The sequence below is a fragment of the Nicotiana tabacum genome, chromosome 20 (assembly GCF_000715075.1).
Source record: "Nicotiana tabacum cultivar K326 chromosome 20, ASM71507v2, whole genome shotgun sequence".
NCBI classification, from domain to species: Eukaryota; Viridiplantae; Streptophyta; class Magnoliopsida; order Solanales; family Solanaceae; genus Nicotiana; species Nicotiana tabacum.
In genome coordinates this window covers 62819905-62846964 of record NC_134099.1, presented here as the reverse complement: position 1 = coordinate 62846964, position 27060 = coordinate 62819905, and the positions used below count along the sequence as shown (strand labels likewise).

At 37.5% G+C, this 27060-nt stretch overlaps 1 protein-coding gene across 3 annotated transcripts; it reads left to right on the top strand.

Annotated features, from left to right (window-relative positions):
- The first annotated feature begins 262 nt into the window (after window positions 1-262).
- LOC107790867 (aspartic proteinase 36) lies at window positions 263-15353 on the top strand. 3 transcript variants are annotated; one of them, XM_075240587.1, is made up of 13 exons: window positions 263-741; window positions 1087-1207; window positions 1356-1482; window positions 3939-4366; window positions 4472-4628; window positions 5744-5826; window positions 5916-6012; window positions 6207-6279; window positions 6377-6583; window positions 7368-7492; window positions 7654-7755; window positions 7835-7932; window positions 14628-15353. In XM_075240587.1, exons 4-13 carry the CDS (start codon window positions 3960-3962, stop codon window positions 14800-14802), a joined length of 1524 nt encoding a protein of 507 aa, XP_075096688.1. In that variant the 5' UTR covers window positions 263-741; window positions 1087-1207; window positions 1356-1482; window positions 3939-3959; the 3' UTR covers window positions 14803-15353. The 3 variants fall into 3 exon arrangements, 2 of the variants coding, with proteins under 2 accessions (XP_075096688.1, XP_075096687.1); XM_075240586.1 differs by lacking the exon at window positions 1356-1482; XR_012703655.1 differs by lacking the exons at window positions 1356-1482; window positions 14628-15353 and having other exon boundaries at window positions 7643-7755; window positions 7835-7882.
- Window positions 15354-27060: the final 11707 nt, after the last annotated feature.

Here is a 27060-nt window from a genome sequence, read left to right as displayed (position 1 = left end):
AACTTATTGTACCAAGTATAGATAATCTTCTACCGATGATAATATTTATCTATAATGAAGTAGGAGAAAGGATAAACTTCTTCACGAGGCTTATTTCCAATATATTACTAAATAGATAAATATCTTTATGGCGGAGTCCTATATAGATAATCTTCTTCAGAAGCTTATTTACAAACGAGTACTAAATCAACATCCATAATATAATAGTATATTTATAACATTTTTAATAATATTGATAGTATTTATAAAATTGTGTGTGCTAGGCAAACTAGTTGCAACGAAAAAGCGAAACAAAATACATCTAACATCTCGATTTCACCTTCGCGGCTTCGCTTAATCCGTTTGTCAGGTTCCGCTACGTCCTTTTCCTCCGGCCTCGCCGACTTGCCGGCGGGCCTTTTACCGGCTAAATCTTTCATATCTTCTCTTCATTTTTCTTCATCTCCAACGATCCGTCATTCCACTGGACATTCCGATCTGGCTATAATCGCATAGTTGACCTCAAATGGGACGGGCATCGTTCACCGCTGCTTTCACGATCGTCTCCTTTGTATTTATACTGATCAATTACGATGTCGTTTCGTGTTTGGGCTTTTCGATTAGTAGTCATCGGAATACCATGTTTCTCCCGCTCTTTCCTCCCAAAGATACTTCTTATCGTTCCTTGCCTTCCCGTCGACTCCTCCAGAAAAGCCCGCCGAATGCTCGAATGGCTCTCCACGACGATCTACTCCTCAATGGGTCAGTTGCTTAAATTCACTGCTCTAATATGATCTGTTTTCACTGGACGTATAATCTTTTTTCTCATAGAAAATGTCTTGGATTTGAAAATGTTTTACTTCGTAAAATCATCTTCTAGATCATTTTCAAGTGTTTGCTTGGACATAAAACTAGGTGTCGAATGGTACGGTAAAGTATTTGTATATTTGGATTTTTATGTCTTAATTGAAACGAGTGATATGGAGTAAGAGTTAGAGTTATTGGTAAAGAAAATAGGCTCCTTTACTTATATGGAATGCCAACACATTCCCTAAGAGGGGTTTTTACTTTTTATTCGTCTATTGATTGCAAATTACTTTGATGCAGATATTATACAACCCGTCTTTGGATTGGAACTCCTTCCCAGAGGTTTGCTCTTATAGTGGATACTGGGAGTACTGTTACATATGTGCCGTGTATAACGTGCAAACAATGCGGCAAGCATCAGGTGGGCACATTTTTGAATTTGTTTTCTTTTTTTACCTTTCAGGATATTAATGATATTAATACTTTTCAGTTGTATGTATTTTCCCACCGCTAGTAGCTCAATACGAAAATAAAAATTAATACAAGCTTTTTTATTCGTGTTGCTTCAGAAACTTGAAGATCTTGATGTGGTAGAAAAAGGAGTAAATTCATGAACTGTGTTAGTATAAGGTTCATCGGTTATTTTTATGAGGGAAAGAGATGTTGCTTTTCAGGATAGAACAAGCTTAATCTCATGTGAGTATTTGATGAACACTTATATCATTCCATAATGTGGACTATAGAAACTATAGAACATTTAAAACTCAGATATATTATGCTTTGCTTACATTAGAATAATAAAAATGCAGAAAGAAATAATATTAGCTTGGAACTTGCTATTTTGTTTCGGGGAAATGCTGGTCAATTAGCAAGGAATTGGGTTTGCATTTTTTTTTTTTTTTTGTGTAAAAAAATGAATTGTTGCACCTCTTATTAGATGGATTTCTATTTAAAAAACATGTAGTGTAATTACATTGTTCGTAAGGTAGCAAATGTATTAAGAAGGCACCACCAGTTACAAGGGTGAACAAAAAGGACTAGGGAACTAAGGCTAGCACTATATAACTGTGAACTTAGACAAAAATATCAGCAAACATAATGATGCGAGTGGAGTTTCTATTTCAGCTACAAAAAAAGTAGACTAAAGATGTTTCCTATACTGGACTTATTGAAAATATGAAAAATAACATTGTTTCTTATATTTGTGAAAATTCAATTGATAATCCTTCTAATGATCTTTTGTTTCTCTCCTTAAGCATACACAAAATAGAGAAAAGGGTGTCAGTTTCCATAAATCTTACCCTCTGCCTTATAACCCACCTTAGCAAAAGTTACGTAATCGAAGTTGGCATGGCCCAGTTAAGAGTTAGAGCACAATGTCAACAATATGACATCTGTCGTCCATTCTGCACTCAAGAAAGAAAAGATCATTGCTATCGCTTCTTCTCAAAATCTCTCCGGTGAGAATAGCACCCAAGTAGGTCCCTGAGTGTTAATTGCTGTCCTTTTAGGTGGGTGCCTTAGCACACCATATTTCTATGTCCGGGAAAACCACGGTTCTATATTTATCTAGGTATTTTAAGTGCATCTCATTAACAAGAATATATATCACATATTCCTCAATCCTAAACTAGTTAAGGTTGGCTATATTTGTGTTGTCAAAGGTGAAAAGCGTTAAAAAGCGGTCTAAGCTAAGTTGCTCGGACACAGGTGCGGGTGTCCGACATGCGTGCGGATCTAGAGGTCGGATCCTTCAAGATGTTAATTCTAAGATTCGGGGATACGGATCCTAGTACGGATACGGGTACAAGGATCCTGCTAAAAATAATTAAAAAAAAATAAAAAAATAAAAATATCTCTAAATTATAAGAAATTTTATGGAATACTTACGTATAGCCGGTAAAGTATGGATTCTTTTTATTCTCAAGTTGTAGATAAGTAAAGGATTATTTTCCTAGATAAGGTATGTTAGTTTCTTGAAATTTACCCCAGGTTTGGTTCAGATTTCGGGAATCAAATTGTATCTCGTCTTTAATTTTTCCGTCCGTCGTGGTCAAAGTACCCAAAATTATTTGACCAAATCTGGTACGGATCCCATACCCACACCCATACTAGTGTCGTGTCGACACGGGTGCAACACCTAAATTGCCGTGTCGGAGCAACTTAGGGTCTAAGTCTATCAGGGCTTTAAGCGAAAAGAGCAATTTAAATGTGGGCTTTAGTTAAAAAAGGCGCAAGGAAGAAAAAAATAAGAAATTTATATGTAATGCAAGAAATAGGTAACAATTTCATTTATAATGATTTCCTTATCAATGAATATATTCATTTGCCAATCATTATTATTTTGTATTGCTCTATTCAAGTTAGAACTTATGGGAAATGAGGCGCACACCTTAGTGCTTTGCCTACACTAGAGCGCAACCTAGGTGAAGCGAAGTGCATACCCTTGGCTTTTTTGAGCGCGCCGCAAATGGGCATTTGATAACACTGGGCTATATCAATCTTTTGTATACATTCTGCTCTATTTAAGCCCATACTATTTCAGTACTAAGTAATTCGTCTTTTAGGAAAATTAGGGATTCTCTAAACATCACACTTATCCCTGTATTGACAATATCTTTGCAAAGTCTAACCAGTCCCAAGCTTAGCTGACCCAACTTGTTTGGGCCTGAGGCATCATTGTTGTTGTTGTTGTTGTATATCTAGTCCCAAGCTTGGATTGAGAAGGACGGTTGTGGTAGATCGACATCCAATGTTAAAAATCTTACTATGATAAGTAATTTGAATTATCATAAAGGGAAGGAAAAATGGAAGGATTAAACAGTCTGCAGGTAAAGTCAGGAAAAATATCATTTTCTAAGCTTGTACTTTTGAAACAAAAATAATTTTTCTAACACTCTCATCGTTGCTGAGCTATAGAAGTCATTGCAAGGATGATTTGTCTCATGAGGTTTTGCATGAGGCGTATTGCTTATTTGACCTTTAATAATAATTTAAAAAAAAACAATTACTTCTCTTGATAACTTTGTAGCCTATAAGATTACACACTGGAGGCCTATATAGTTGAAAAAAGTTTTTAAATTCACCACTTGAATTCTATTGCATTTTGATTTCTATCATTTTCTTAAGTCTCTGAATGTTGTCTTATTTAGGATCCTAGATTTCAGCCAGAAATGTCAAGCACATATCAACCTGTAAAATGTAATATTGACTGTACATGTGACAATGAGAGGGAGCAATGCATTTACGAAAGACAGTATGCTGAGATGAGTTCTAGTAGTGGGGTGCTTGGAGAGGACATTGTGTCCTTTGGAAACCAAAGTGAGCTTGCACCCCAGCGAGCTGTTTTTGGATGTGAAAATAGGGAAACTGGTGATCTTTACAGCCAACACGCTGATGGTATAATGGGCTTGGGTCGTGGGGATCTCAGTATAGTGGATCAGCTTGTTGAGAAACATGTAATTAGTGATTCCTTCTCTTTGTGTTATGGAGGGATGGACTTCGGTGGCGGTGCAATGGTTCTTGGCGGAATAAAACCCCCTGAAGACATGGTCTTTACCAATTCGGATCCTGTACGCAGGTAAGTATTTGAAATAATTGCTTTAAAGACATAGGAATGTTAGGTGTCTCCTAACAAATGCACTTGATAAACTTACGCATTTACTCTAGTCTCGGATGGCAACAGTCCATATTACAATATTGAGCTAAAGGAGATGCATGTTGCTGGGAAGGCACTGAATCTGAATCCACGGGTTTTTGATGGAAATCATGGGACTGTGCTTGATAGTGGTACCACATATGCTTACCTTCCAGAAGCAGCATTTGCAGCCTTCAAGAATGCTGTAAGATTAATTTTCTCTTAATTTCTTGCTATCATTTCTGTCATCTTTGTCTTGCATTCTGCCTGCGAAGAGTAGTGAAAGTAGCATGCTTGTGACGAGCAGAATATCCTGGGAAATTAAGTATGGGAAAATTGAGTTTCATTTCTATTACTCTCTCGATTTCAATTTGTTTCAACCTTTTCGGAGTATGAGCATCAAATTGACTAATTTTCGGGTTGAATTCGGACATAGATTCTTTAAGTTTTTTGAAATAAAATTTACATATTTAACAACTACATAAAAAATACTATAAGTCACAATAGTTAACAATTCAAAATATTTAAGAACTATTTGCAAAAAACATGGTCAAAGAAAACATTGTTTGACCCTCCAAATAGTAAAAGGTTCATTCTTCTGAAACAGAGGGAGTATGTGTCAGTGTTAATGCCCTTTTGATTGCAGAAGTCCTCCTTTTGTTTCTTTGGGTTGTTATCTAAGTACTATTTATGCTATTGATTGGTGGAATAAATTACCGCATGCTAGTGTGACAAGAACCAACTTGAATACTCTGTACTCTGTGGGACTTGGACCTAAAACCTCTTAATCACACTTAATTACTGGGATAAGGCTTCAATACCTACTACACAAGTTTGAAGGGAAAAAAGGAATGTGTCATCCTACAACTCCACCACTTAACCATTTTCCATAAGGTGCAGCATCTTAATGGACTACTCATTTTACATTGCTTAACCACTGATTATACTTGGTGTTGATTATAGTTGGTGTTGCTTAACCACTAACGGTAGTTGATTTTCTTGTTAATTATTGAATTTAACTAAGTACCACGCGATATTCTCCAGGAATGTTGGAGAGAAATCGGAAAACTTGTTTGATACATACGAACTTTTTTTCTCTAAAAAAGAAGAAGATATATATGAACTTTTTGTGGAGTTACTGCAAACCTTTGATGTTTGTAGTTTATTGACTTCTATTCCTTTGCATTAAAAAATGATCGATGGTTTGTGCAGTAATACAATGTGTTACTAATAACTAGTGGGTAATGGATTTTGTTAAAAATGGTGTAATCAGAAAAAGATTTTCTCTCTGCAATGAACTTCTGACAATCTTTTTCTCAGGTTATGAAAGCGGTTCATTCTCTAAAACAGATTGAAGGGCCTGATCCAAATTACAAAGATATCTGCTTTTCTGGTGCAGGAAGGTAATATATATCACTACCTAGATCATTTTGCATTTTTTCCCTTTTAACTTGGCGTTTCTAGAAGTATCAAAGTTTCATGTATATTTCAGTGACATTTCACAACTCTCGAAAGCCTTTCCGCCTGTCGACATGGTATTTACAAATGGAAAGAAACTCTCTCTGTCCCCTGAAAACTACTTGTTCCGGGTAGGCATCTCACTCCTTGTTTTTTTAACTACCCTTGAGTGATGAATTTACCCCCCCCCCCCCCCCCCCTCCCCAAAAAAAAAAAAAAAAAAAACTCTTCTGGTTTTGGTCTCCTAATGATTCCAATTTCTTTTGAATGTTTTTGTATTGACTGATTCCCCCCATTTCGTCACTCGATCTTCTGTGGTATGAAGCATTCAAAGGTGCGTGGTGCTTATTGTCTAGGGATTTTTCAGAATGGGAAGGATGCAACTACTCTTCTTGGAGGTATTTCTTTTTTAAAATCTGTTAGCATTATGGAAGGACTATTTTCCAAGCTATTCCTGGTTGTACGTGTTGTCACATGCATGCTTTAACTGCACAGGGATTATTGTCCGCAACACACTTGTCACTTATGATCGTGAGCATGAAACGATCGGTTTCTGGAAAACCAACTGTTCCGAATTATGGGGCAGACTTAATTCATCTCCTCCACCTCCAGCATTGCCCTCTGGCTTGGATAACACAAACTCCACAGGAAGTATGGCCCCTACACTGGTTCCTAGTGGATCTCCTGGGTATAATGCACCTGGTACAGTATACTACCATCTTTAACCATCCTTTAAGATGACCGTCAATCGTAGCTTTTGTTTTTCTACTAGGGAGTTCTTGATCTTTTTTCTAAAAATTAATCCATTTGAAGCCTTATTACGTTTCCCCTCCATTTTAATCCATTTTGGTTTCTGGTTTGTTTTGTGAAAATGTTGAATCAACTTTGAATCACAACATTTTGGTTGTAGCTCTATTGCTGTTGTACATGTTAGCTCTGTAATTTTCTGTTATTGACCAATGTCAGCATATATGTTGACATTTGACCATGAGTTTGCATATTCTTTCACCGAGATAATTGTCTTGTGATCTAGCATCCAACTTACTGAGAACCACCTTCAGGCATAAGAAATATTATAATGTCATGACGTTGTTAACATTATTGAACTGGAAAACAGCTCTGGTTAATGCGGGACTTCTTGAGGGGACTAACAATTTCAAGGAATAACAATTGCCACCAATCGGACATGTATCAACCTTTTTGCCAACCATCTAATTCCCTGGACTAGCTGATATTGACGAATTCCCTTCACTAGGTGATATCTGCACTAGGATCTTGGTCAAATTCTTGATTATTTATGAGACAGGTGTCTCTTTTGACTTCTTTTGTAATGTGAAGTTTATGAAATGACATGATAGTTTTGAAAATTAGGCACTTTCTCTGTTAATTACAGCTTTTCTCTCATGTTAAAGCATCTAGTGCGTATATATTGGCAATTATAGTTTGTTGTTTCCATTGCGTATTCATCATATATCTCAATTTGCAGGGGAAATTAAAGTTGGATTCATCACATTTTATATGTCATTGAGTGTGAATTACTCGGACTTGAAGCCTCGCATTACAGAGCTTACCCATCTCATTGCCCAAGAGTTGGACGTTAACATCTCACAGGTATTTTGGTTTTAGAACGATAATTTTGGCCAAACCCAAATTTGTCTGATTATATCTCATCTTAAGCTGAACGCTTCAGTTTTGTTCATGTTACTTAACTGCTCTTGTATTTTAACTTATCCTATGTGATGCTGCTCTACATATTGTGAGATACCTTGCAGGTTCACTTAATGAACTTCTCAACGAAAGGAAATGATTCCCTTGTTAAATGGGCTATCTTTCCAGCAGGATCTGCAAATTATATGTCAAATGCTGCTGCAACGGTGATTCTGAATTCCACAATCTTTGCAGATTATTTCTTGACATGAACAAGTTTTGTTTATTCATCATATCTCTTTGCAGGAAATAATACATCGGTTGGCTGAAACTCGTGATCGTCTTCCTGATACATTTGGGAGTTACAGAATATTTGAATGGGGCATTGAACACCTGCCAAAAAGGTATACTGGCAGTCTCCATTCTTGTATTTTGATTAATTTCAATACTTATCCTCATCCTTGCTGGTCTTTCATTACTTCAACATCCCTTTTTCTAGTTATTGTCGTCTCCTTCTCCAGGACATAGAGAGTAATAGAGAATAACTAGTGAAATCTCCTTGTCAAATAGTACAATTTCTTCAAACTGTTGGTTCTAACTAGTTTTGCGTGCTCAGAAGCTTAGGTATCTATTGGTCATATCTAAATTCCTATCTTTTTGCTATCCATGACGAATAAGAAAGAGTGGGAAAGATAAGCGGCCCCATCAGTTGGGCTTGGATGAGAGGCATGTTGAGGTTGGCAGTTTGCTTGAGCAGATTGGAAGCTGTTCCATAAGCCCATCAAATATTTTCATTTGTATGTTTATGACCTCACTCTGAATGCTTCTAAAATAGGTAGAATGTAGTCAAATGCTCATACGATGAACTTTTTATTGTTTGAGCAACTTTTTAATATGTAAAAGAAACCACGTGTTGGGAATTCTCTCTGACTTGGGATAGGATCCCAGAATTTCTCTCTCTTCAAAACATGTGGCGGAGAGATTTTTTTCCGATAACCTATCAAGCGTACTTTGGTTCTCATGGAAGACAAGATCTCCCTCTCAGGTGAATGGGTGGTTTCTTTTAATTGAAAGAAGCAGAAGGTTTTCCTGCAAATTCAAGATAGACGAGGAAAACCTCCGGTGGGTCTGTGATGCTCTCAAACAAGCATCAAAAGGAACATGGACTTTTATAGACGATGGGGGAGGAAAATGCAAACGTACGTATAAACAGTCTATCTAAACTATAACATTTATGGTCGATTCACTCGAAGTGAAGCCTGATTGGGAGATAGGAATCCGACAGTTATCATTTCGGAGCCAGATTACAACTGGGGATTGAGAGATGTAGCTGCAGATTTTACATTTTCTTGACAAACTTACAACAAGCTGATTCAAAAGGACCAATATCACATAGACGAGATTATATGCTGATACGGCTATGATTCATAAGGACCAATATCACATAGACGAGATTATATGCTGATACGACTATGATTTCTCACTGGACGGAGATGGTGGATCACCCAACTTAGTTGATACTGTGTTGAACATCAGCTCAGGGACCGACAACGGTGTTCAACAGTTCCTCTCGAGATGTCTAGTTGGTATATTTGGTGATCCGTTCAACCATACCCCACCCCCAACTGATACAAAAATGTTTTTTTGAACGAGTGGAAGAGAGGCAGAAGATTTGTGCTGGAGTGAATGTCAATCCTTCTCTCACACCATGCTTGTTCGAACTAGCTTCGAGACAAGAAGCTGTTAGGGTCAAGGTAGGAAACTGGTTCTGGAATGGTGGGCGACTAGTATTAGAGTGGTGGCCTTTGGTGGGCACTAAACTGACTATCAAAGCTTTTGGTACATGCATGGTTTCAACGACCATCATGGTGGATTCGTAGGAATAGATGTATATGGGGAATACTAGAGCCATTTTCTTTTTGCGAGAATTTGTATTAGCAAATCGGATACCAAATGCTCAAAAAGGTTTGTGCTTGAAGTGGAACATTGGAAGTATGAAATCTCAATAAAAAAGATGTCATTGCCATGCCGAAACCAATTGAAGCTTCGATAGTCCCTGTAGGAGAAATGGAAAAAGCTTTTGTTGACTAGTACAAGGGCGAGAGTGCATTGGGGTAATCAACACAGGCAACGTCCAATTGTTGTAGTGGGAGGATAGGCCAGGTCTACCTTTAATTTCAAATTTTGCGGAGTCCACACCCAAAACGATACACGCCTGACTCGCTTCGTTTAATGGGAGTTATAAGGGCCACATCTTATTGGACCTTATTGCAGATAATGCCTATTATACTGAAGGCCCAACTCGGAAGGCTTGCAGAAAGAACAAAAAGCCAGCCTCTTTAAGTATGGAAAGCTAGAGGATATAAGCATGTTCTTGCTCTAAATAAGCAAGTCTCTGATGCTTCGTCCGCAATCACCATCAACCACCATCAATCAAGTTGTGGTCTCGCAACAACTTCCCAACAATTACACTACTCCACCACTTCATCCTAGCGACCATGCACACTCCAACACTGATAATGAAGCTTATGGTGAAGCAGGAGCCTTCAGGGACAATCTCAGAAACCTTTCTATACACTTGAAGTCAGTGTTGGGGAAACCGCTAGCTTCATCACTTTAAGCGTAAAGCGAGGTGGGGGTTGGGCGCTTCAAAGGGCTAAGGCGAGGCATGGTGGAAGAAGCGAACGTTTCTGTCCAAGCAGCGTGAATCGATTGAAACGTGTAGCGATAAAAGCGTTCGCTTCTTTTTTTTATTTTTATTTTTAAAGTCGACTTTTAAACTTGGATAAAATGAAATGGTCGCTACTTCTTAGGGCAAATATTTCATACTTATTTTGCTGCTTGGTTAAAGGGTTCGTTTCTTTCTTTCTTATTCACTACCTCAAAAACAGATCAGTGAACTGAGCCGAAGTAAGTGGTGCTGCGCCAGCTGGCCTACGCTTCTCATAAGCCGGCCACCATCTATATGCAAGCCCTATCAGCTGGAAAGTAGTAAGGTCAACCCTGCTCAACTCCACTATGCCCATAGTGCGTACGATACAGTGACACTGGTCTTGAAAGCCCTGTGCATCGTTAGAAGCTGCGCCACCGAAAGTCGGAGGAAAATACTTCTTGAACCTCTCTAACCTTTTCTGATCCTTTTGTGACGCCACTGGACTGACCTCAGACTGATCCACAATCACGGGCTGCAATGGCATAGCACCCGGAGCCTGATCGACATGCGGCCACTGCCCTGGAGTATGGGCGACATGAGTCCGCTGATCCGCAATATAATTTAGTTTAAAATAAAACAATAATGATTGTAGATGTTATCCAGCCAACGTAGTGAAACATAAAATTATACTACTCAAAAGTCCTTGGATACCTTATTGAGTTATCAACATATTATCTTTAAATTTCAGCTTTAAAAAAAGCAAGAATGCCGCCTTCTTAATTAAGATTAAGAGTCAAAGCAAATAATTATCAATCAAATAATGAATACTGGGCTTCGATAAATGAAAAAACATGTCCATGTGCCTGATGAAGGCCAACCAAATTTAAGTTATCTTTGGATTTCAACTAAAGTAAGTCATTGCGACATGCATAACATGTTTAGATTGGAAGAAGACCTAATTATAATTTTAAAATTTTGTAAGAAATAAAGAGTGGACGGGACGTATCTCTAGTTCCATTACCCTGTGAATTTACACCTTATTGGAACTTCAGGAAAATTAAAGTGCCACGAGACACAAAAAAATGTAACATACCATAAAATCACACAAAAGTAACCAAATTCCACAACCTTTTCTGATAAGAAGCAAAAAATTGAGGCTAAACGGACAAAGTAACAAATTAACAAATGAATTGGAACTTGAAGAAACATCAAGTACACAAAGTGCCACATAATCACATAAAATTAGCAAAACCCACGAAACATTTTTCTGAATATTAACACTTTCAATGCAAAACCTATTGTTTTTTTTTTAAAATTTTATGTTCAGAAATAGGTTTTGCATTTTCTTTTTCTTCTCAAAAAATGCAAAACCTATATCTGAACATAAAATTGAACAAAAAATAAAAAAAATTAACGTGAAGAAACATGCATCGAGAGCAGAAAGTGCCACATAACTGCACAAAATTAAAGAAAACCCAAAAAAATTCTTTTAAAAAAAAGCATATTTCAAGGATAAACAAATAAAAAATGGAAAATTTAACCAAAAATTGGAACTTGAAGAAAACAAGAAACAATGTTAGTAGAAGCCATCACTTTGTTGCTTTAAGCGATAAAGTGTTGTGAAGCAACAAGTTATCGCTTCAGGGGTGAAGCCATGCACTTTAGAGAAATGCGCTTCAAACAATGAGGCCGGGTTGATCCAAACATGAAGTGTTTGGTTCTTAAATCTCAACTTTAAGGTGTTGGATTAATGTCACTATTTTATTAGATGTTGAAATCAGATTAATAGCAATATGATTCTTGTAGTACTAAATTCATATTAATTTGGTATTTTCTTAATTTTTGTTTGTGTTTTCATTTCGAAGAAGCACGCTCTTCACTTCTCGTTTTTTGCTTCATTCCCATGTACCTTTTTTTTGCGCTTTCCAATTGGAAAACACTGCAACGAAAGCCACCAAATTCGTTTTGAAAAAGTACATGTTGAGGGCATGACTTGTTGTTTGGAGTTCTCTCTCTCCCTCCCTTTTTTCTGTGATGTCACTTTCTTGTCCAATTCTTCATGTTAACTGTTGCTTGAGTTGCTATTTTAAAGATTTCTGTTAATCTGGAAAAGTCACCTAATTCGATTTGAAAAAGTACATGTTGAGGGCATGACTTGTTGTTTGGAGTTCCCTCGTTTTTTTTTTTGATGTCACTTTATTGTCCATTTCTTCATTTTGTATTGACAAATACTCATCTCATAAAATGAGTACATGTTAACTACTGCCTACATTGCTATTTTAAAGATTTCTGTTAATGCGGAGAAGACATATTCTTCGCTGCCTGGCTACTTGACCTTCTATTTGTCTCCAATACGTTGACGAGAACTAGAGTTTCCTATGTGTTGAGTAGGGGTGTTCATGGCTCGGTTTTGATAAGTTTTTTCTTAAAAAGAAACCAAACCAAGTATGTCGGTTTTTCAAATATTGGAACCAAACCAAACCAATTAAATCGGTTTTTATCGATTCAGTGTATGTGGTTTTTTTGGTTTTTTTCGGTTATTTATCGGTTTTTTCTTAAATATGAGATATACACTACCAAACACATATTCCGGCCACTACATTTTCAACATTGTACTGTCAAACCAGTTGCTATTTGATAAATCTATCATTTACCAATATATATTGATGATAATTGAACCAAATAGTGATGAATAATTTTAGGACTCAATTAAAAATAAATTATTTTTAACATGAAATAAATTCTTCTACTTAGCAAAAGAAAACTACTAATCAAACTAGAATGTAAGGGCAAAAAACTAGATTATCACAATAGCAAAGAACTAGACTAAAAGTGCAAACTATTAAAATGTAACATAAAATTTTAGAAACTTTGTTTATAAATATACATATACATAGGTATAATAATAAATTTTAAATAGCTACTTCTATATTCGGTTTGGTTCGGTAATTTTTGGTTATTTTTGATTAAAACCAAAACCAAACCAAATTTGGTCAGTTTTTAAAATTCAAAACCAAAACCAAACTGAACCGAGAAAGTATCGATTTTTTTTACGGTTTGGTTCGGTTTCTCGGATTTTTATGAACACTCCTAGTGTTGAGCAGGTACTGGAGTATTAATTGACAGAACATTCGTATAGTATTTTTAGGCCTCATTTGTTTTTATTAGGATTAAGACGTCTGAATCTGAATACACATCTGAATATTAATATGTGTAATAAGATTAAAACGCCTGAATCTGAATTCACATATGAATATTAAGATGTTATATTAAGATCTGAGTACTGAATAATTATGGCTGTTTGTTTTCTCTATACATCTGAATGTATAAAAATTTTCTTTATTTAAATATTACAACAACAACAACAAATTAATTTAGTAGTATATTAGTAAAATATTTTAAAAATTATATGGTGGTTGGTGGTGGTGATGGCTAAAGGTTGTGGTTGTGGGTGCTGACTGGGTAGTAGCTGGTGTTGGTTGATGGTAGTGATTATGGGTAGTAGATGGTGGATAATAGAAGTAGCTAACAGTGGTGATTGATGGTGGTGGTGACGGATAACTGCGATGGGTGATATATAGTGGTGGTTGATAGTGGTGATCGATGTTTGTTGTGGTAATAGTGATTGGTGGTGATAGTTGTAAATGATGGCTAGTGGTGGTGACAACTAACATTCATGCTTGACGGCGATGGTAGTTGTGGTTGAGGATTGGTAGTAATGGGTGGTGTGGCTATTGGTGGTGGTAGTCTATAATGGTGGGGAACAGTGATGGTAGCGTGGGGGTGGTTAGTGGCGAAAGTGTAGGAGTTATGGTGAAATGTCATTTTTTTACATAACTTCTTGAATGTGTAACATCTTAATGATATTAAGACTATGTTAGAGATCTTAATCACTAAGATCTATTTAGACCCATTAAGTGGTTATAAAATTTAAAAAACAGATTTAATGGTTAAGATCTTAATTATTAAGATTCAGATCTAAAAAACAAATGTACTTAATGACATAGATCAGAATTACTAAGATTCAGACCTCCATTAAGTGCAAACAAATGATGTCTTATTGTCCCCCACGATGCTGCAATGGAACATCAGCATCATGTTGACAGAATAATAAAGGCTAAGCAGAAGATAGTAAAATAAGCTATGGCTAAGATTTCATTGTCACTTCTTTCCTTATCTGTGGTGTTCCTATATGGGAACTTCTTGACATGCATCTTTTGTTCTTTAAAGCATCTCTTACATAAACTGCAACTTATTTTATTCTTTGATAAAAAGGGGAAATCATTTAGCACAGGTGCTCACAATTGGTTGTTATTTTGACTAAAGAAAAATAGCGCTAGAAGGGTCATAATCTTTGGTATCCTGTGCCCACAACTCATTCCACTTTAAAGATTGATTCATGTGATATAAGGTCTTGATTGCCGTTGTTTTGTTGCAATGATATAGGACTGGATGGCAGCAAAGTTACCTGATCGTTGTCATAGTATTTTCAGTTGTGTTGATACTTGGATTATCAGCTTTCTTAGGATTGTTGATATGGAGGCGGAGGCAAGAATCGCCTCTTCCATATGAACGTGTTGAGACCGTCGTGCGCGAACAAGAACTCCAACCACTAACGTGAAACAAGTCATGCTATCCTGAATGATACATGTCTGAAACGTATGCGGAGAACATTTTTGAAGCGGAAGCACTGATATATTTAGCTTACTTTCAGGTTGACACAACTTTTTTCAAAGTAAAAGGAATTATAGCCAGTAACAGATATGTCAGTATCAAATCAACATTACTCTGGAGAGAAGAGTACGAAAGGTCTGCTCCCGATTTTCTGTAATGTTACATTCATATGTGAATATTGTAAATTATGCGGGGCGGGGCGGGTTGAAATTTTTGCGGGTTAAGATTGAATCCGCACCGCAACCGCCCCGCCCCGCCCACTGCCATCTCTATTTGCCTGGTTTGGAAGGTTAGTTTTGCTCTTTAATGAAGCTGAGAGTTAGATCCACTTAGTTGGAGTACCATGCGAGTATAAGACCAGTTAATGGACAATCTCTGTTCTTCACTTGCATGCTATTTAACTCGGGGATACAACAAAACTTACACTTGTATGGAATTAGGGCACTGCTGTCAGCTAAATTTATTATCTGATTCTGTCGCTATTCATCTGGATTAAAATTTTCATGTTGTGGCATTTGCGTTAGTTCACATCTGTTGGGATTTGCATTTTTCTGGAAATGCCATTTTCTACTATAATCACTTCTTTTTCTACTATGATAAGGTGGGTTGCTCTGATGGTAAGCACCCTCCACTTTCAACGAAGAGGTTGTGAGTTCGAGTCGCCCCAAGAGCAAAGGTGGGGAGTTCTTGGAGGGAAGGATGCCAGAGTTTTTATTGGAAACAGCCTCTCTACCTCAGGTAGGGGTAAGGTCTGCGTACACACTACCCTCCCAAGACCCCACTAGTGGCATTATACCGGGTTGTTGTTGTTGTAGTCACTTCTTTATCTTCTTTAGGAGGCAGAAGGATTTTGAATAAGAAGAGGAAGATAAAGCCATTCCCCGCGAGTCCAAAACGCTTTTGATGTTTTTTTGGACAAAAACCACTTTTATACTGCTTACAAAAAAAAGTTACATAAATGAGTAAAACGCAGTACTATACTGCGAACTACGTTAATGGATATTAGTCCGTTAAAGTAAAATGCAGTACCATACTGTATTTTATTTTAATTTTTTTTTGTAATTCGCAGTACCGCACTGCGTTTTACTTCAATTTTTTTTGTAATTTGCAGTATAATACTGCGTTTTATAAAGCAGTTCGCAGTATTATACTGTGTTTTACTCTGGTTTTTGGCCCACCAATAATGAACTGACATAACAATAATTCAATACATAAAACGTAGTATTGTACTACGTTTTACATTCGGACTTGCCTTATTTAAAGGCTTTTCAATTTTATGAAAATTCATTCAATCTTCAAACTTACGTTCATACTTCTCTCTTCTTCTTATCAATCATTTTTTTACAATGTCTGAAGTGGCAAAAATAAGGGTTTCACTATATTGGGGGGGGGGGGGTGAGGTTGTGTTGGAGAATAACTCTGTGAGGTATAGCTCACCTCCACAATGTCATGTTAAATTGCCGCTTACTATGAAGTACGATAAATTGGTATCGTTGTTACGTAAAAAAATGAATGAGAGGTGGCGTTCGGTTAACCTTAAAATAACCGGTAGATTTCCGTATTCAGTGACTCCGCAGGGGTTTGCTTATTATTCTGAGTTTAACATCGAGGATGATGAAACTCTTAGAGATTTTTTGCGGATTTCGGATGAATACAGGGAATTTATTGTAATAAAATTATTGGAAATGTACGTCAAAGTGGAAGACGTTCCCCATAATGAGGGCGTGCATAGTAGGGATAACCTCCAGTCATCGGGTGGTTATTCTGGAGCAGTTTTTGCCGGACAGATTGCTGATGAAAGAGCTTGCCTTGATTTAAACTTGTCACCACCAGCGAATGAGCAGCTGCAAAATAATTTTTCGACTTTATATAATCAACAAGATGATTGGTAAACTTCAATTCCGTGGGTGTTTTAGCGATGTTTATTTTATGTTTTAATTGGATTTGTATTAACATTCATATTTTTCATAGGGGGTACCGTCCGAATACGAATTTTACAAGTTATGACCCCGCCCCTAGTTGGAATATGTGTATTTCTGGAGTATTGGACCACGGTGGTCCATCCGGGAGTCATCACCAACAAGCAAATATCCATCATGAAACGTCAAGACAGTACGACTTGTAAGTAAAGTGATATAGCTATATCTAAAGTATTTATCTAGTTGGGTATATTATCATTTTGTTATTTTTGTGCAGTGAAAACGAGATTCTTGAAGCTCCTAACCTCACACAGTTGCCCATAGACGACGTATTTACTCGTGATTTGGCAGATGCGCAGAGTCAGGAAGATGATAGTGATTATGACAACAATGCGGATGAGTCTGGGGATGACACACCCTTCCATGATGAGGGTGATGATGAGGAGGAAGTGAATGTTAAACCTGAGCTGACGAGGGAGCATGTTCCTCCACCTCCCGCTAGACCAAGAGTGTACGAGTCCCACGCGCCATTTCATGAGCGGAATATTCCCTACCTTGATAATTTGCCAAGCATGCCGAATGTGGATGCCCTCACAAGGGATGATGATGAATTTCGGTCAGCGATGTGGGATGAGTCTAGACCAGCTATTCTGACAAAGGGCATGTATTTCCCTGATAAAGCTCGCTTAATTAGGGCTGTAAAAATCTACAGTATAAGAGAGTGCCATGAGATGACAGTAAGTGAGTCAGCTACGGAGAAATACAAGGTTGTATGCCGTAGAGACTTTATGGGTTGTCACTAGATGTTGCGTGCCACCAAGAAGAAATCAGGTTTGTGAAAAGTGGGTAAATTTATTAGCGAGCACAAATGTGAAATGGACACATACAATGAGAATCACTTCAACTTGGATGTGGACTTGATTTCTCTTGTCTTGATTCCATATTTGGAAGTATCCATTAGGTTCAAGATTAAAGAGTGTATTACAGTCGTCCACCAGGAGTATGGTTGTACTATAACCAAAAGAAAGGCATATCTCAGTCGCAAACGTGCCTTTGAACTTATTTTTATGGCGACTGGGATAAGTCTTTTTCAAATCTGCCCAGGTACATGGCCGTACTGCAACACTTTAACCCTGGGACTGTTGTTGAATGGAGGCGTGAGCGGAGTCCGGACAGACCCAAATATATTTTCAACTATTTGTTCTGGTCATTTAAACCAGCAATTGATGGTTTTGTGCATTGTCGTCCTGTTATTTCCATAGACGGTACTCATGTCTATGGAAAGTATGATATTAAGCTTTTGATTGCAGTTGCAGTAGATGCCAACGGACAAATATTTCCACTAGCTTTTGCCATATGTGCCAACGAAAGTGAAGAGACATGGACGCTTTTTTTGAACCACTTGAAGCAGCACGTTGTCAAATAGCGTTCAGGTATTTGTCTAATATCAGATCGGCATGGTGGTATTTTAAGTTCTGTACGTCACTTGCCTGAATGGCAGGAACCATATGCATACCACCGTTACTGTGTGCGTCACCTGAAGGCCAATTTCCAGAAGAAATATCCTGACAAGGCATTGCATGACTTAATGTGGATGGCTGCAACTGAGCACCAGCAGTGCAAATTCACGAGGCGCATGGAAGCGATCCGGCAATTAGAACCACGAGCCTATACTTGGTTGATAGGGCATGAGCTTCACATGTGGACATTACATGCTGATGGCGGAAGACGATGGGGAGCCCTCACTACAAACGTGTCAGAGTCATTCAATGGCTTGTTGAAGTCTACCCGTGGACTGCCTGTCACTGCCATGGTCCGCATGACATTCAAACAGAGTGCGAAGAGGTTTGTTGAAAGGCATGCAGCTGCATCAGCATTGATGGACATGGGTGTTCAATTTATGCCAATACCCATGAGAAGATTTGAAAGGTCCAGGAGGCGAGCACAGTGACATTCATTTATTCAGTACGATCATGAACGGGGTGTTTTTGAAGTTAAGACCGCTATCCGCGGACACCATGGGAATAATCTACAGATGGTGAATGAAAATAGAAGGTTATGTTCATGTGAGAAATGGACCATCTACCATATGCCGTGCGCACATGCGTTGAAGTACTTTCAACAAGTTGGATATGGGGCAACAAACTATATTGATAGGCAATACAGTGTTGCTGCATACGTAGACACGTATAGTGGGAAGTTGCAACCATTAAGTGCTGAGCATTATTGGCCGCCGGAACCTTTTAAGATGGTATGTAACAAGGACTATTTGCGCAAGCTGCAAGTGCAAAAGAGAACGCGTATACAGAACCAAATGGATATTGGTGACACCGTTTATGCGCGTAAATGTGGCATATGCTCGCAAACAGGACACGACCGTCGTAAATGTCCTTCAGGTGGTGTGCGTGGCGGTGGTAATCCGGCTCCTGGTGCAAGTTCGTCGAATGTACCCAACTATCAAGGATACCCCTAGTCTTTTATTTTGGTTTTTTTTTGTAATACGTGTTTGTACTTGTGTATGTTGCAATATATATCAAATAAAATTATGTTCCACAATTTGGAATAAGTGAAGAAAAAGCTGTTTAATTGTAGAAAAATGTAAATAAAACATTACTACAGCACAAACACAAACATAACAGGACAACATAATAAAAATACATGAAATATGAAAAATACACTAAACACATACATGCCAATGTTTAGTCCCGATTGCCATTTATTCTTCGCTCCAACCACTTAAATCGTTCTTCCATTCGTTCTTTTTTTTCTTCTACCTCTTTCAGTTTCGCCTTCACCCCCGCAAGTTCCCGTTTATATTTTTCTTTTCGTTCCTTTTGAGTTTCACAATTCCATTGTGCTTTCCATTTTTCTTCTCCCACCTCCTTCAGTTTCGCCCTCATTTCTACAATAATTCTATCGCTTTCTCTTTGTGTTTCCCGTTGGCATAAACACATATTATGAAGAAACTGCAGTTGTTCTCTGTAGCATTCCTGATAACATGGTTCATCAACCCATTCCTCAAAATCACAAATAGGTTCGCCGAGAACCTCGTATAACTGGTTCATACAGCACCAGTAGCGGCGTCCAACTTCACCACCGTCCCAACAATTTTGCATCGATCATTCTTTTCCACAGTTGCACTTTGGTGGACGAAGAGGTTGAGCCATTTAATGAAATATTTGCTTTTAGTTAAAAAAAAAACCTTACTTTTAATGAAATATTTGCTTTTACTAATTTTTGAGCACACAAAATAACTACAATGATGCCGTTATTTATAGGAGAAATATTTAATACATAAAGCGTGATATAGTACTGCGTTTTATGGAGTTGTCTTGTCGTTCTGAAAAAAGATGAAAACCATGTAAAAAAAGCTGGTTTATTGCAAAAAATATTTAATACATAAAGCGTGGTATAGTACTACGTTTTATGGAGCTGTCTTGTCGTTCTGAAAAAGATGAAAACCATGTGAAAAAAGCTGGTTTATTGCAGAAAAATTTAATACATAAAGCGTGGTATAGTACTGCGTTTTATGGAGCTGTCTTGTCGTTCTGAAAAAGATGAAAACCATGTGAAAAAGCTGGTTTTAGTTATCCTTTGTGCAGTGATGGTTTTAGTTCTACTGTTTGTTTTTGTGTTATGTTTGCTATGTTTGTGTTTCTTGTGTACTGTTTAAGTAAAACTGCTGTTCAAACGCAATTAAAATAAAAATGTTGTTAAAAGATAATTGTTATCATTATTTACATAATGCACTATTTACACAAACTAAAAACCTAAGTAAATCAGTGAGTCCCGCAGCCTGTGTGCTTCAGTGCTGCTGCTGGCCTGAGTCGCATCCCCTGTCGCCCGGGTACACTATTTGGATCATCATCATCAAGCCGCCTCTTTATGTGAGGATGTGCAGCATCATCGACTCCACAGCTGGCAGGATCAGAAGAATAGGCCATCGGGCCGTCAGCAACCTACAAAACAAGTACTAAACTTAGCAGGTGACAAAGTATATTTGTATTGTACGTGTTAAGTCAAAAAATATATTCTCACCGTGGTCTCGTCGGCCTCCTAAATATATGAATAGTGGCCTCCTGGGTAAATGTAGGTGCTGGCGTAATACGGTCAGCTCAGTGCTCCTCCCAAATAAGGACCTGCTACTCTAGCCATCCCATATATATATCGTCCATCCTGGCACAGTCATCCCGCTGATAGTGTATAGCCACCCATCCAGGATCCCTCGGTATAGGCTGGGGACGGTGAAACTGGCGAAGCACACGCTCTGTGGCATGATACTCAACCATATCGAAGAAGATCATCGGGACGAAGGTGCTCCAAAGCATTTGATTGACTGAGCAATAAAAGGGCAGCTGAGCTACCAACTCGTCGCTGTATGGCATCCAGATGAACTGCCAAAATATAACATAAAAGTGAGTATGCGCAACACAACTCAATTTAAACAAGTAAGTGTAGGTACATATCTACCTGTCCGTCCACCAGCATATCTAGCACATCCCTGATAAGGAGAGATTATGATGAGCATCGGTCCCTCGGTAGTTCCCACGCCAGAGAATCCACCTAGAAGCTAGAGGGAGAAACGGATAAGCCTCACCAGGCGCAAGTGCTGGTAGAGGTGGCTGCAACGGCATGATCCGCTGCCAGGCCCAAACCTAAGATAAAAGGTTGATGTAAAATTTATGAGTCATTTCGACCATATAGAATTCGGAGAAATGAACAGAGTATTCGAAAATGTTGTCACCTGTAGGAGGGGCAGAAAACCACATATGTCCACCGCTGGGCCCATGCTCGCCCGGCACATGCTCCTATACAGGTATGCGAGAACAGCAACACCCCAACTGTACTGGGGTAAACCATCCAACTCCTGAAGATGATGGAGAAAGCGCATACTCACTTTACTCCCCGAAGTGTTCGGGAACAAGACACACCCGAAAAGCAGGAGCAGCGCCAACCGCGTGTACCTCTCAATATGGAGATCCTCCGTCTCGCCGGTAATGTCTGGGTGCAAAAACGCCATATGATCTCTGATGGCTGACAAAGCAACGCGACTGCCCCCAGCGTCACCCTGAGGTCTATAACTAGTAAAATGCATCATCATATCCAAAAATTGTGCACGCGTCATGGATCTAATGTACTGGGGCAGTGCTACGGCCCGTCCATCTACGCGCAGCCCGTACAAAACCTGAACATCCTCCAGCGTGATGGTGGCCTCTCCAGTGGGCAAGTGAAAAGTGTGCGTCTCCGGTCGCCACCGCTCTACCAAGGCCGTGATGAGAGACCAATCAAGCTGCATCCGTCCAAGCTCAAAAATCGTATAGAAGCCCGTAGCCTGTAGGCGCGCGACTACACGGGCATGGAAAGGATGCTCCCCGATGAACTCCCACAAATCGTCAGGTCTCCTGAGGCGGAGAGGCTACATCGATAGCTGTCCCTCCCATACAAATGAGGACCTATGGTCGCTCTGCAACACTAGTAGCTGATCCTCGGCAGGTCCGGGATGCGCAGGCGGAGGAAAGTCCATGTCGTCTACTATAATTTAAACAAAATTAATTGTGTGTTAGCTTAATAAATTAAATAATTAATTATGTTTAAAATTGGACTGAATAATTATGTATGGGTTCTAGGCTCGATATTTGAGGCCCGGTAGCACCGAGTTATCTTTAATTATTATGCGTGTTAATTTCAACATTTTTAGAATTGTGTCTGTTAGCTTAATAAATTAAATAATTAATTATGTTTAAAATTGGACTGAATAATTATGTATGGGTTCCAGACTCGATATTTGAGGCCCGGTAGCACCGAGTTATCCTTAATTATTATGCGTGTTAATTTCAACATTTTTAGAATTGTGTCTGTTAGCTTAATAAATTAAATAATTAATTATGTTTAAAATCGAACTGATTAATTATGTATGGGTTCCAGACTCGATATTTGAGTTAATTTTACAACATATATTAATTTGTTAGTTTTGTAAGTTTATTGTTATAAATTAAATAATTAATTTTGTAAAGTGTAATTGGAGTTACTACATACTTAAACTACATAGACTCTACGCTAAAAGGCTCTACATTTTACTACGCTAAAAGGCTCTATATTTTACAACACTAAAAGGCTCTATATTTTACTACACTAAAAGGCTCTATATTTTACTACGCTAAAAGGTCAATATTACATATAAAAACAACTAACATAAAATACAAATATGAACAAAATAAATAATATTAATTTTTTAACAATACAAATAATTTATCAAATTTTAACAATTTTTTGTACCAAAGCTAATAAATTAGTTCGGGTATAAATAAGATACAAATTTAAACACAAACATAACACAAATTAACATGGAAATACATTAAACAATACAAATATGCATGTACTATACGAGTTTCAACATAAACAAAATCGAAATACCTTGATTTAAGTTTTTTGAATTTGATTGAAATCGAATTTTTGCACCCGAAAGAAGGAATTCAAAGCTTGTCTTGTATGTGAGACCTACACTCCTTGCTCTTTAGGTGACGGGTGGGGTCGATTTTTTTTTTTTAAGTTTGTCGCGGGGTGGGGGAGTGGGGGACTAGAATAATCGAAATTTTTAAAGGAGAAGGGGCTGTGTTCAGTGGTCCAAGGAAGAAGAAGGGGCTGCGTTTTATAAAGCTGTTCGTGGTATTATACTGCGTTTTAGGTAAAACGCAGTATAATACTGCGAACTGCTTTATAAAATGCAGTATTATACTGCGAATTACCAAAATAAAAAAATTTGAAGTAAAACGCAGTACGGTACTGCGAATTACAAAAAAAAAATTTAAAGTAAAACGCAGTATGGTACTGCGTTTTACTTTAACGGACTAATTTTCGTTAAGGTAGTTCGCAGTATAGTACTGCGTTTTACTCATTTATGTAACTTTTTTTAAGCAGTATAAAAGTGGTTTTTGTCCAAAAAAAACATCAAAAGCGTTTTGGACTCCATTCCCCACCCAGTCTGGAAGATCTTTTTCTCGATAGGGGCATGTAACATAGATATAGAAGCCATCCTTCATGGGGCGGGCTGGAAAATCGTTGTACGAAAAATTGAACTGGTCCCCACTTATTGCTGAAAGGTCTTTAGGATGGAAGAGAGCTGCCGTCTCTGATGTTCTTTTCATGGTTTTTGGTTGTTGTGAAAATGACTCTAGTTCCAGATAGATCCATTGATTGCTATAACCTCTAGCCAATGTCTGACTACGGAATTAATGGCTTATTTTTTATTTGAAATTGTAGCTACTATCCAGTGGGCAATCCCAATATTCTTATACCTCTTGGGTTATTGACTAATCTTCATATGAGATTTAAAAGCAATTTTTTTGCCAGCTTTAAACACTCTTTTATGGCAGATGTGATTTGGTCAGACTAGGGGTAGCAAATGGGCAGTCGGGTCGGATATGGACGGGTGAAAAATGAATAATGTAAAACCGACTAGACCCATATTTAAAGGGGATAGAAAGTTGATTAACCAACAAATAATAAGGAAATTTTCATTCCTATACCATATAGGAAACTATATTACCAAATATGTTCATAGTTTGCATATTACCCTTCATACTAATAGTATTTCTAGACAACATATACAATGCATTAAATAAGGAATCATTGTAGCGGTAGGATTCCTTATTTAGGCGTGCTAAAAAAGGGGAATTTAATATTTTCCAGATCTTCCACAACGCAAATCACGCATAGTAATAACTATCGTCGACTTCGTTACAAAATTTCCGTACTCTGTTTTTGCGATAAACTCTGTTTCAACATTTTCTCTGATTTCACAAATCAAAATCGACAAAATCTTCTATAATTCTTCTGCAACAAAGCAATTATCTCGAAAATACCAATTATGCTACAACTGAATGGGAATTGGGATAGCTATGGGAGATTTGGAGAATTCAAGGTCGATGGCATTATAGTCGATGACGATTCGAGTTATAGTCTATTGATTTCTACAATAATGGTTGATACATCAAAAAAATTATAGAAATCAAATATATTGTCAATGAGCATTGTCCTCCAATGGAAATTAGGAACGATATGGGTGTTCGTGTATACATGGAGACGAAAAAGGAAAACAAAAACTTAGGATCATATCCGCTATGTATAATTGTTCGCAATTTCAATATGGAATTGAGTATCACCAATGAGAACACAGCTGCAGGTGTGTGATGTTATTTTTTCTATGAAATTCTCGTACAATGTCAATGAACTACACTTTATCTACATTTTATCTACAAATAAACTATATATATATATATATATATATATATATATATATATATATATATATATATATATATATATATATATATATATATATATATATATATATATATATATATATATAGAGGTAGTTAAAATTGTCTTCTTAGATGGTATAGTAGAGTAGTAGTTAAAGTCGTAGTTAAAATCGTCTTCTTAGATGGTGTCACACCTCCTTTTTTTGCGCGCCCGCCCCGAGGGGTAAGATGCGCGAGGGGAGTTTTTCCAATTTAAGTGACAATATTCGAAATGGGATTATTTATTTAATTCAGAGTCGCCACTTGGGAAAGGTTTGGCTTTTGGTGTCCCAAGTCACTAGTTTATCTTGAATCCCAAATCGAGGAAATTTTCGACTTTTCCAAATGAAGTCTGCGAACCAGAAATTCTAAGTAAGGAATTCTGTTGACCCGAGGGAAGGTGTTAAGCACCCTCGAATCCCGTGGTTCTAGCACGGTCGCTTAAATTGTTATAATGGCTAAATATCATATTTAAATACATGTTGTGACTTATGTGCTTTTATTAAGTTTAAAACCGCTTTTATTATTATCATTTATTTTTTATAGAATTGCAACGTCGTGAAAACGCATCTCAAACCACGTCACAGTCAATGCACCCGTAGTTGTTAACACATTTTGACTTCGTTGAGATTTGGATTCGGGTCACATCAATGCGCACCCAAGTTTAAGAGTGTAATTTATTAAGGGCGCCTAAAGGGTCTAGCGCGTTATTATTTTGTAGAAGGCCATGAAATTTATTAAATGGCCTATCCTGAATTCTAAATAATTATCATGGTTATTTATTGAGGGCCCCGCAATTTTGCATTTTTATTTGGCGAGGCTCATCTCTATTTTAGAAAGGATATCCTAAAGTGGCTACATTTCTAATGCATTTGTCTCTAAAACTAGAAGAAAAGGTACATGCTAATTCAATTATAGGCTTTTGCCTAATCCGGATTCTTGTCAAATTCTGATTAACTACTTATAAAGTAAAAAGACGTCATGCCTTACGAAAATGCTTTGGTCGGACAAAAGATTACATATGAGATTGATGAAATGCAACACTTAATCCGAACATTTCTTGAGTTGAACTTAACTAAACTTATTTGGACTAGATTAAAGGATAACTGGCAAAGTCAAATGCTTTAATTTGACAAGGAATCATGTACGAGCTAACGAAATACAACACTTAATCCGAACACTTCTCGAGTTGAACTTAACTAAACTTATGTGGACTAATCTTAACTAAAAAAAGACTAAATGAAACAGGAACAGTATTGTATAAGGTCGAAGTATATATGCCCATACTAACAAACAACTACCGAGCTAAAATACAGCAGGATAAACTCAGTCGAATATCAGTACATACTTTCGAACTGTTGAATTATAAACTAATCAATTTTCACTGGCCTGTTAATGTACTATGAATATTACAACCAATACTTGAACTTCTTCAACCTTTTTCATTTCATGCTTTCAAACTGTTTCAATTACATCAATATGGGACTTGAAATGTGTACCTGGAAATGCTGAAAATGCAAAGGAGAAGAAGAAGAAGATGGGGGAATCAGCAGCAGCAAGAAGCAGAATTAACAGTAGCAGCAGGACAGAAATGCAGCAGCAATAGTGAGCAAAATAGCAGCAGCAATCAAAACAGCACAACAGAAAGGATTCTGTTGCGAGGTGGAACTAGAGTTGAAGAAGAAACAGCCAAATGAAACAGCACACTGTGTGATGGCAACAATACTCCAGACAATCCAATTCCGGAATATACCAAATGCAACAAAACACTAACAATAATCTCGATTGAAATTTAGAAGAAGGAACACTGCCTAACGTATTGACAATAGATGAACTTCAGACAAATAAGACCAAGTTTCTGATTTCTTAATCTGTTTTATCTCTTTCTTGCTCTCTTTCTATTTCTGTCAACTCTTTCTTTTTCTTTTCTATCCTCACAATGTATGTATTTCTCTTCTATAAATTTTCAGGGTTCTCTAACCTCTA

What these genes read in the sequence shown, in the direction of transcription:
- LOC107790867 (XM_075240586.1), top strand. Translation starts at nt 506, where the DNA reads ATGGGACGGGCATCGTTCACCGCTGCTTTCACGATCGTCTCCTTTGTA. An exon ending in CTGAAAACTACTTGTTCCGG is followed by an intron (nt 6,013 to 6,206) that starts GTAGGCATCTCA and finishes TGTGGTATGAAG; the next exon opens with CATTCAAAGGTGCGTGGTGC. An exon ending in TGCAACTACTCTTCTTGGAG is followed by an intron (nt 6,280 to 6,376) that starts GTATTTCTTTTT and finishes TTAACTGCACAG; the next exon opens with GGATTATTGTCCGCAACACA.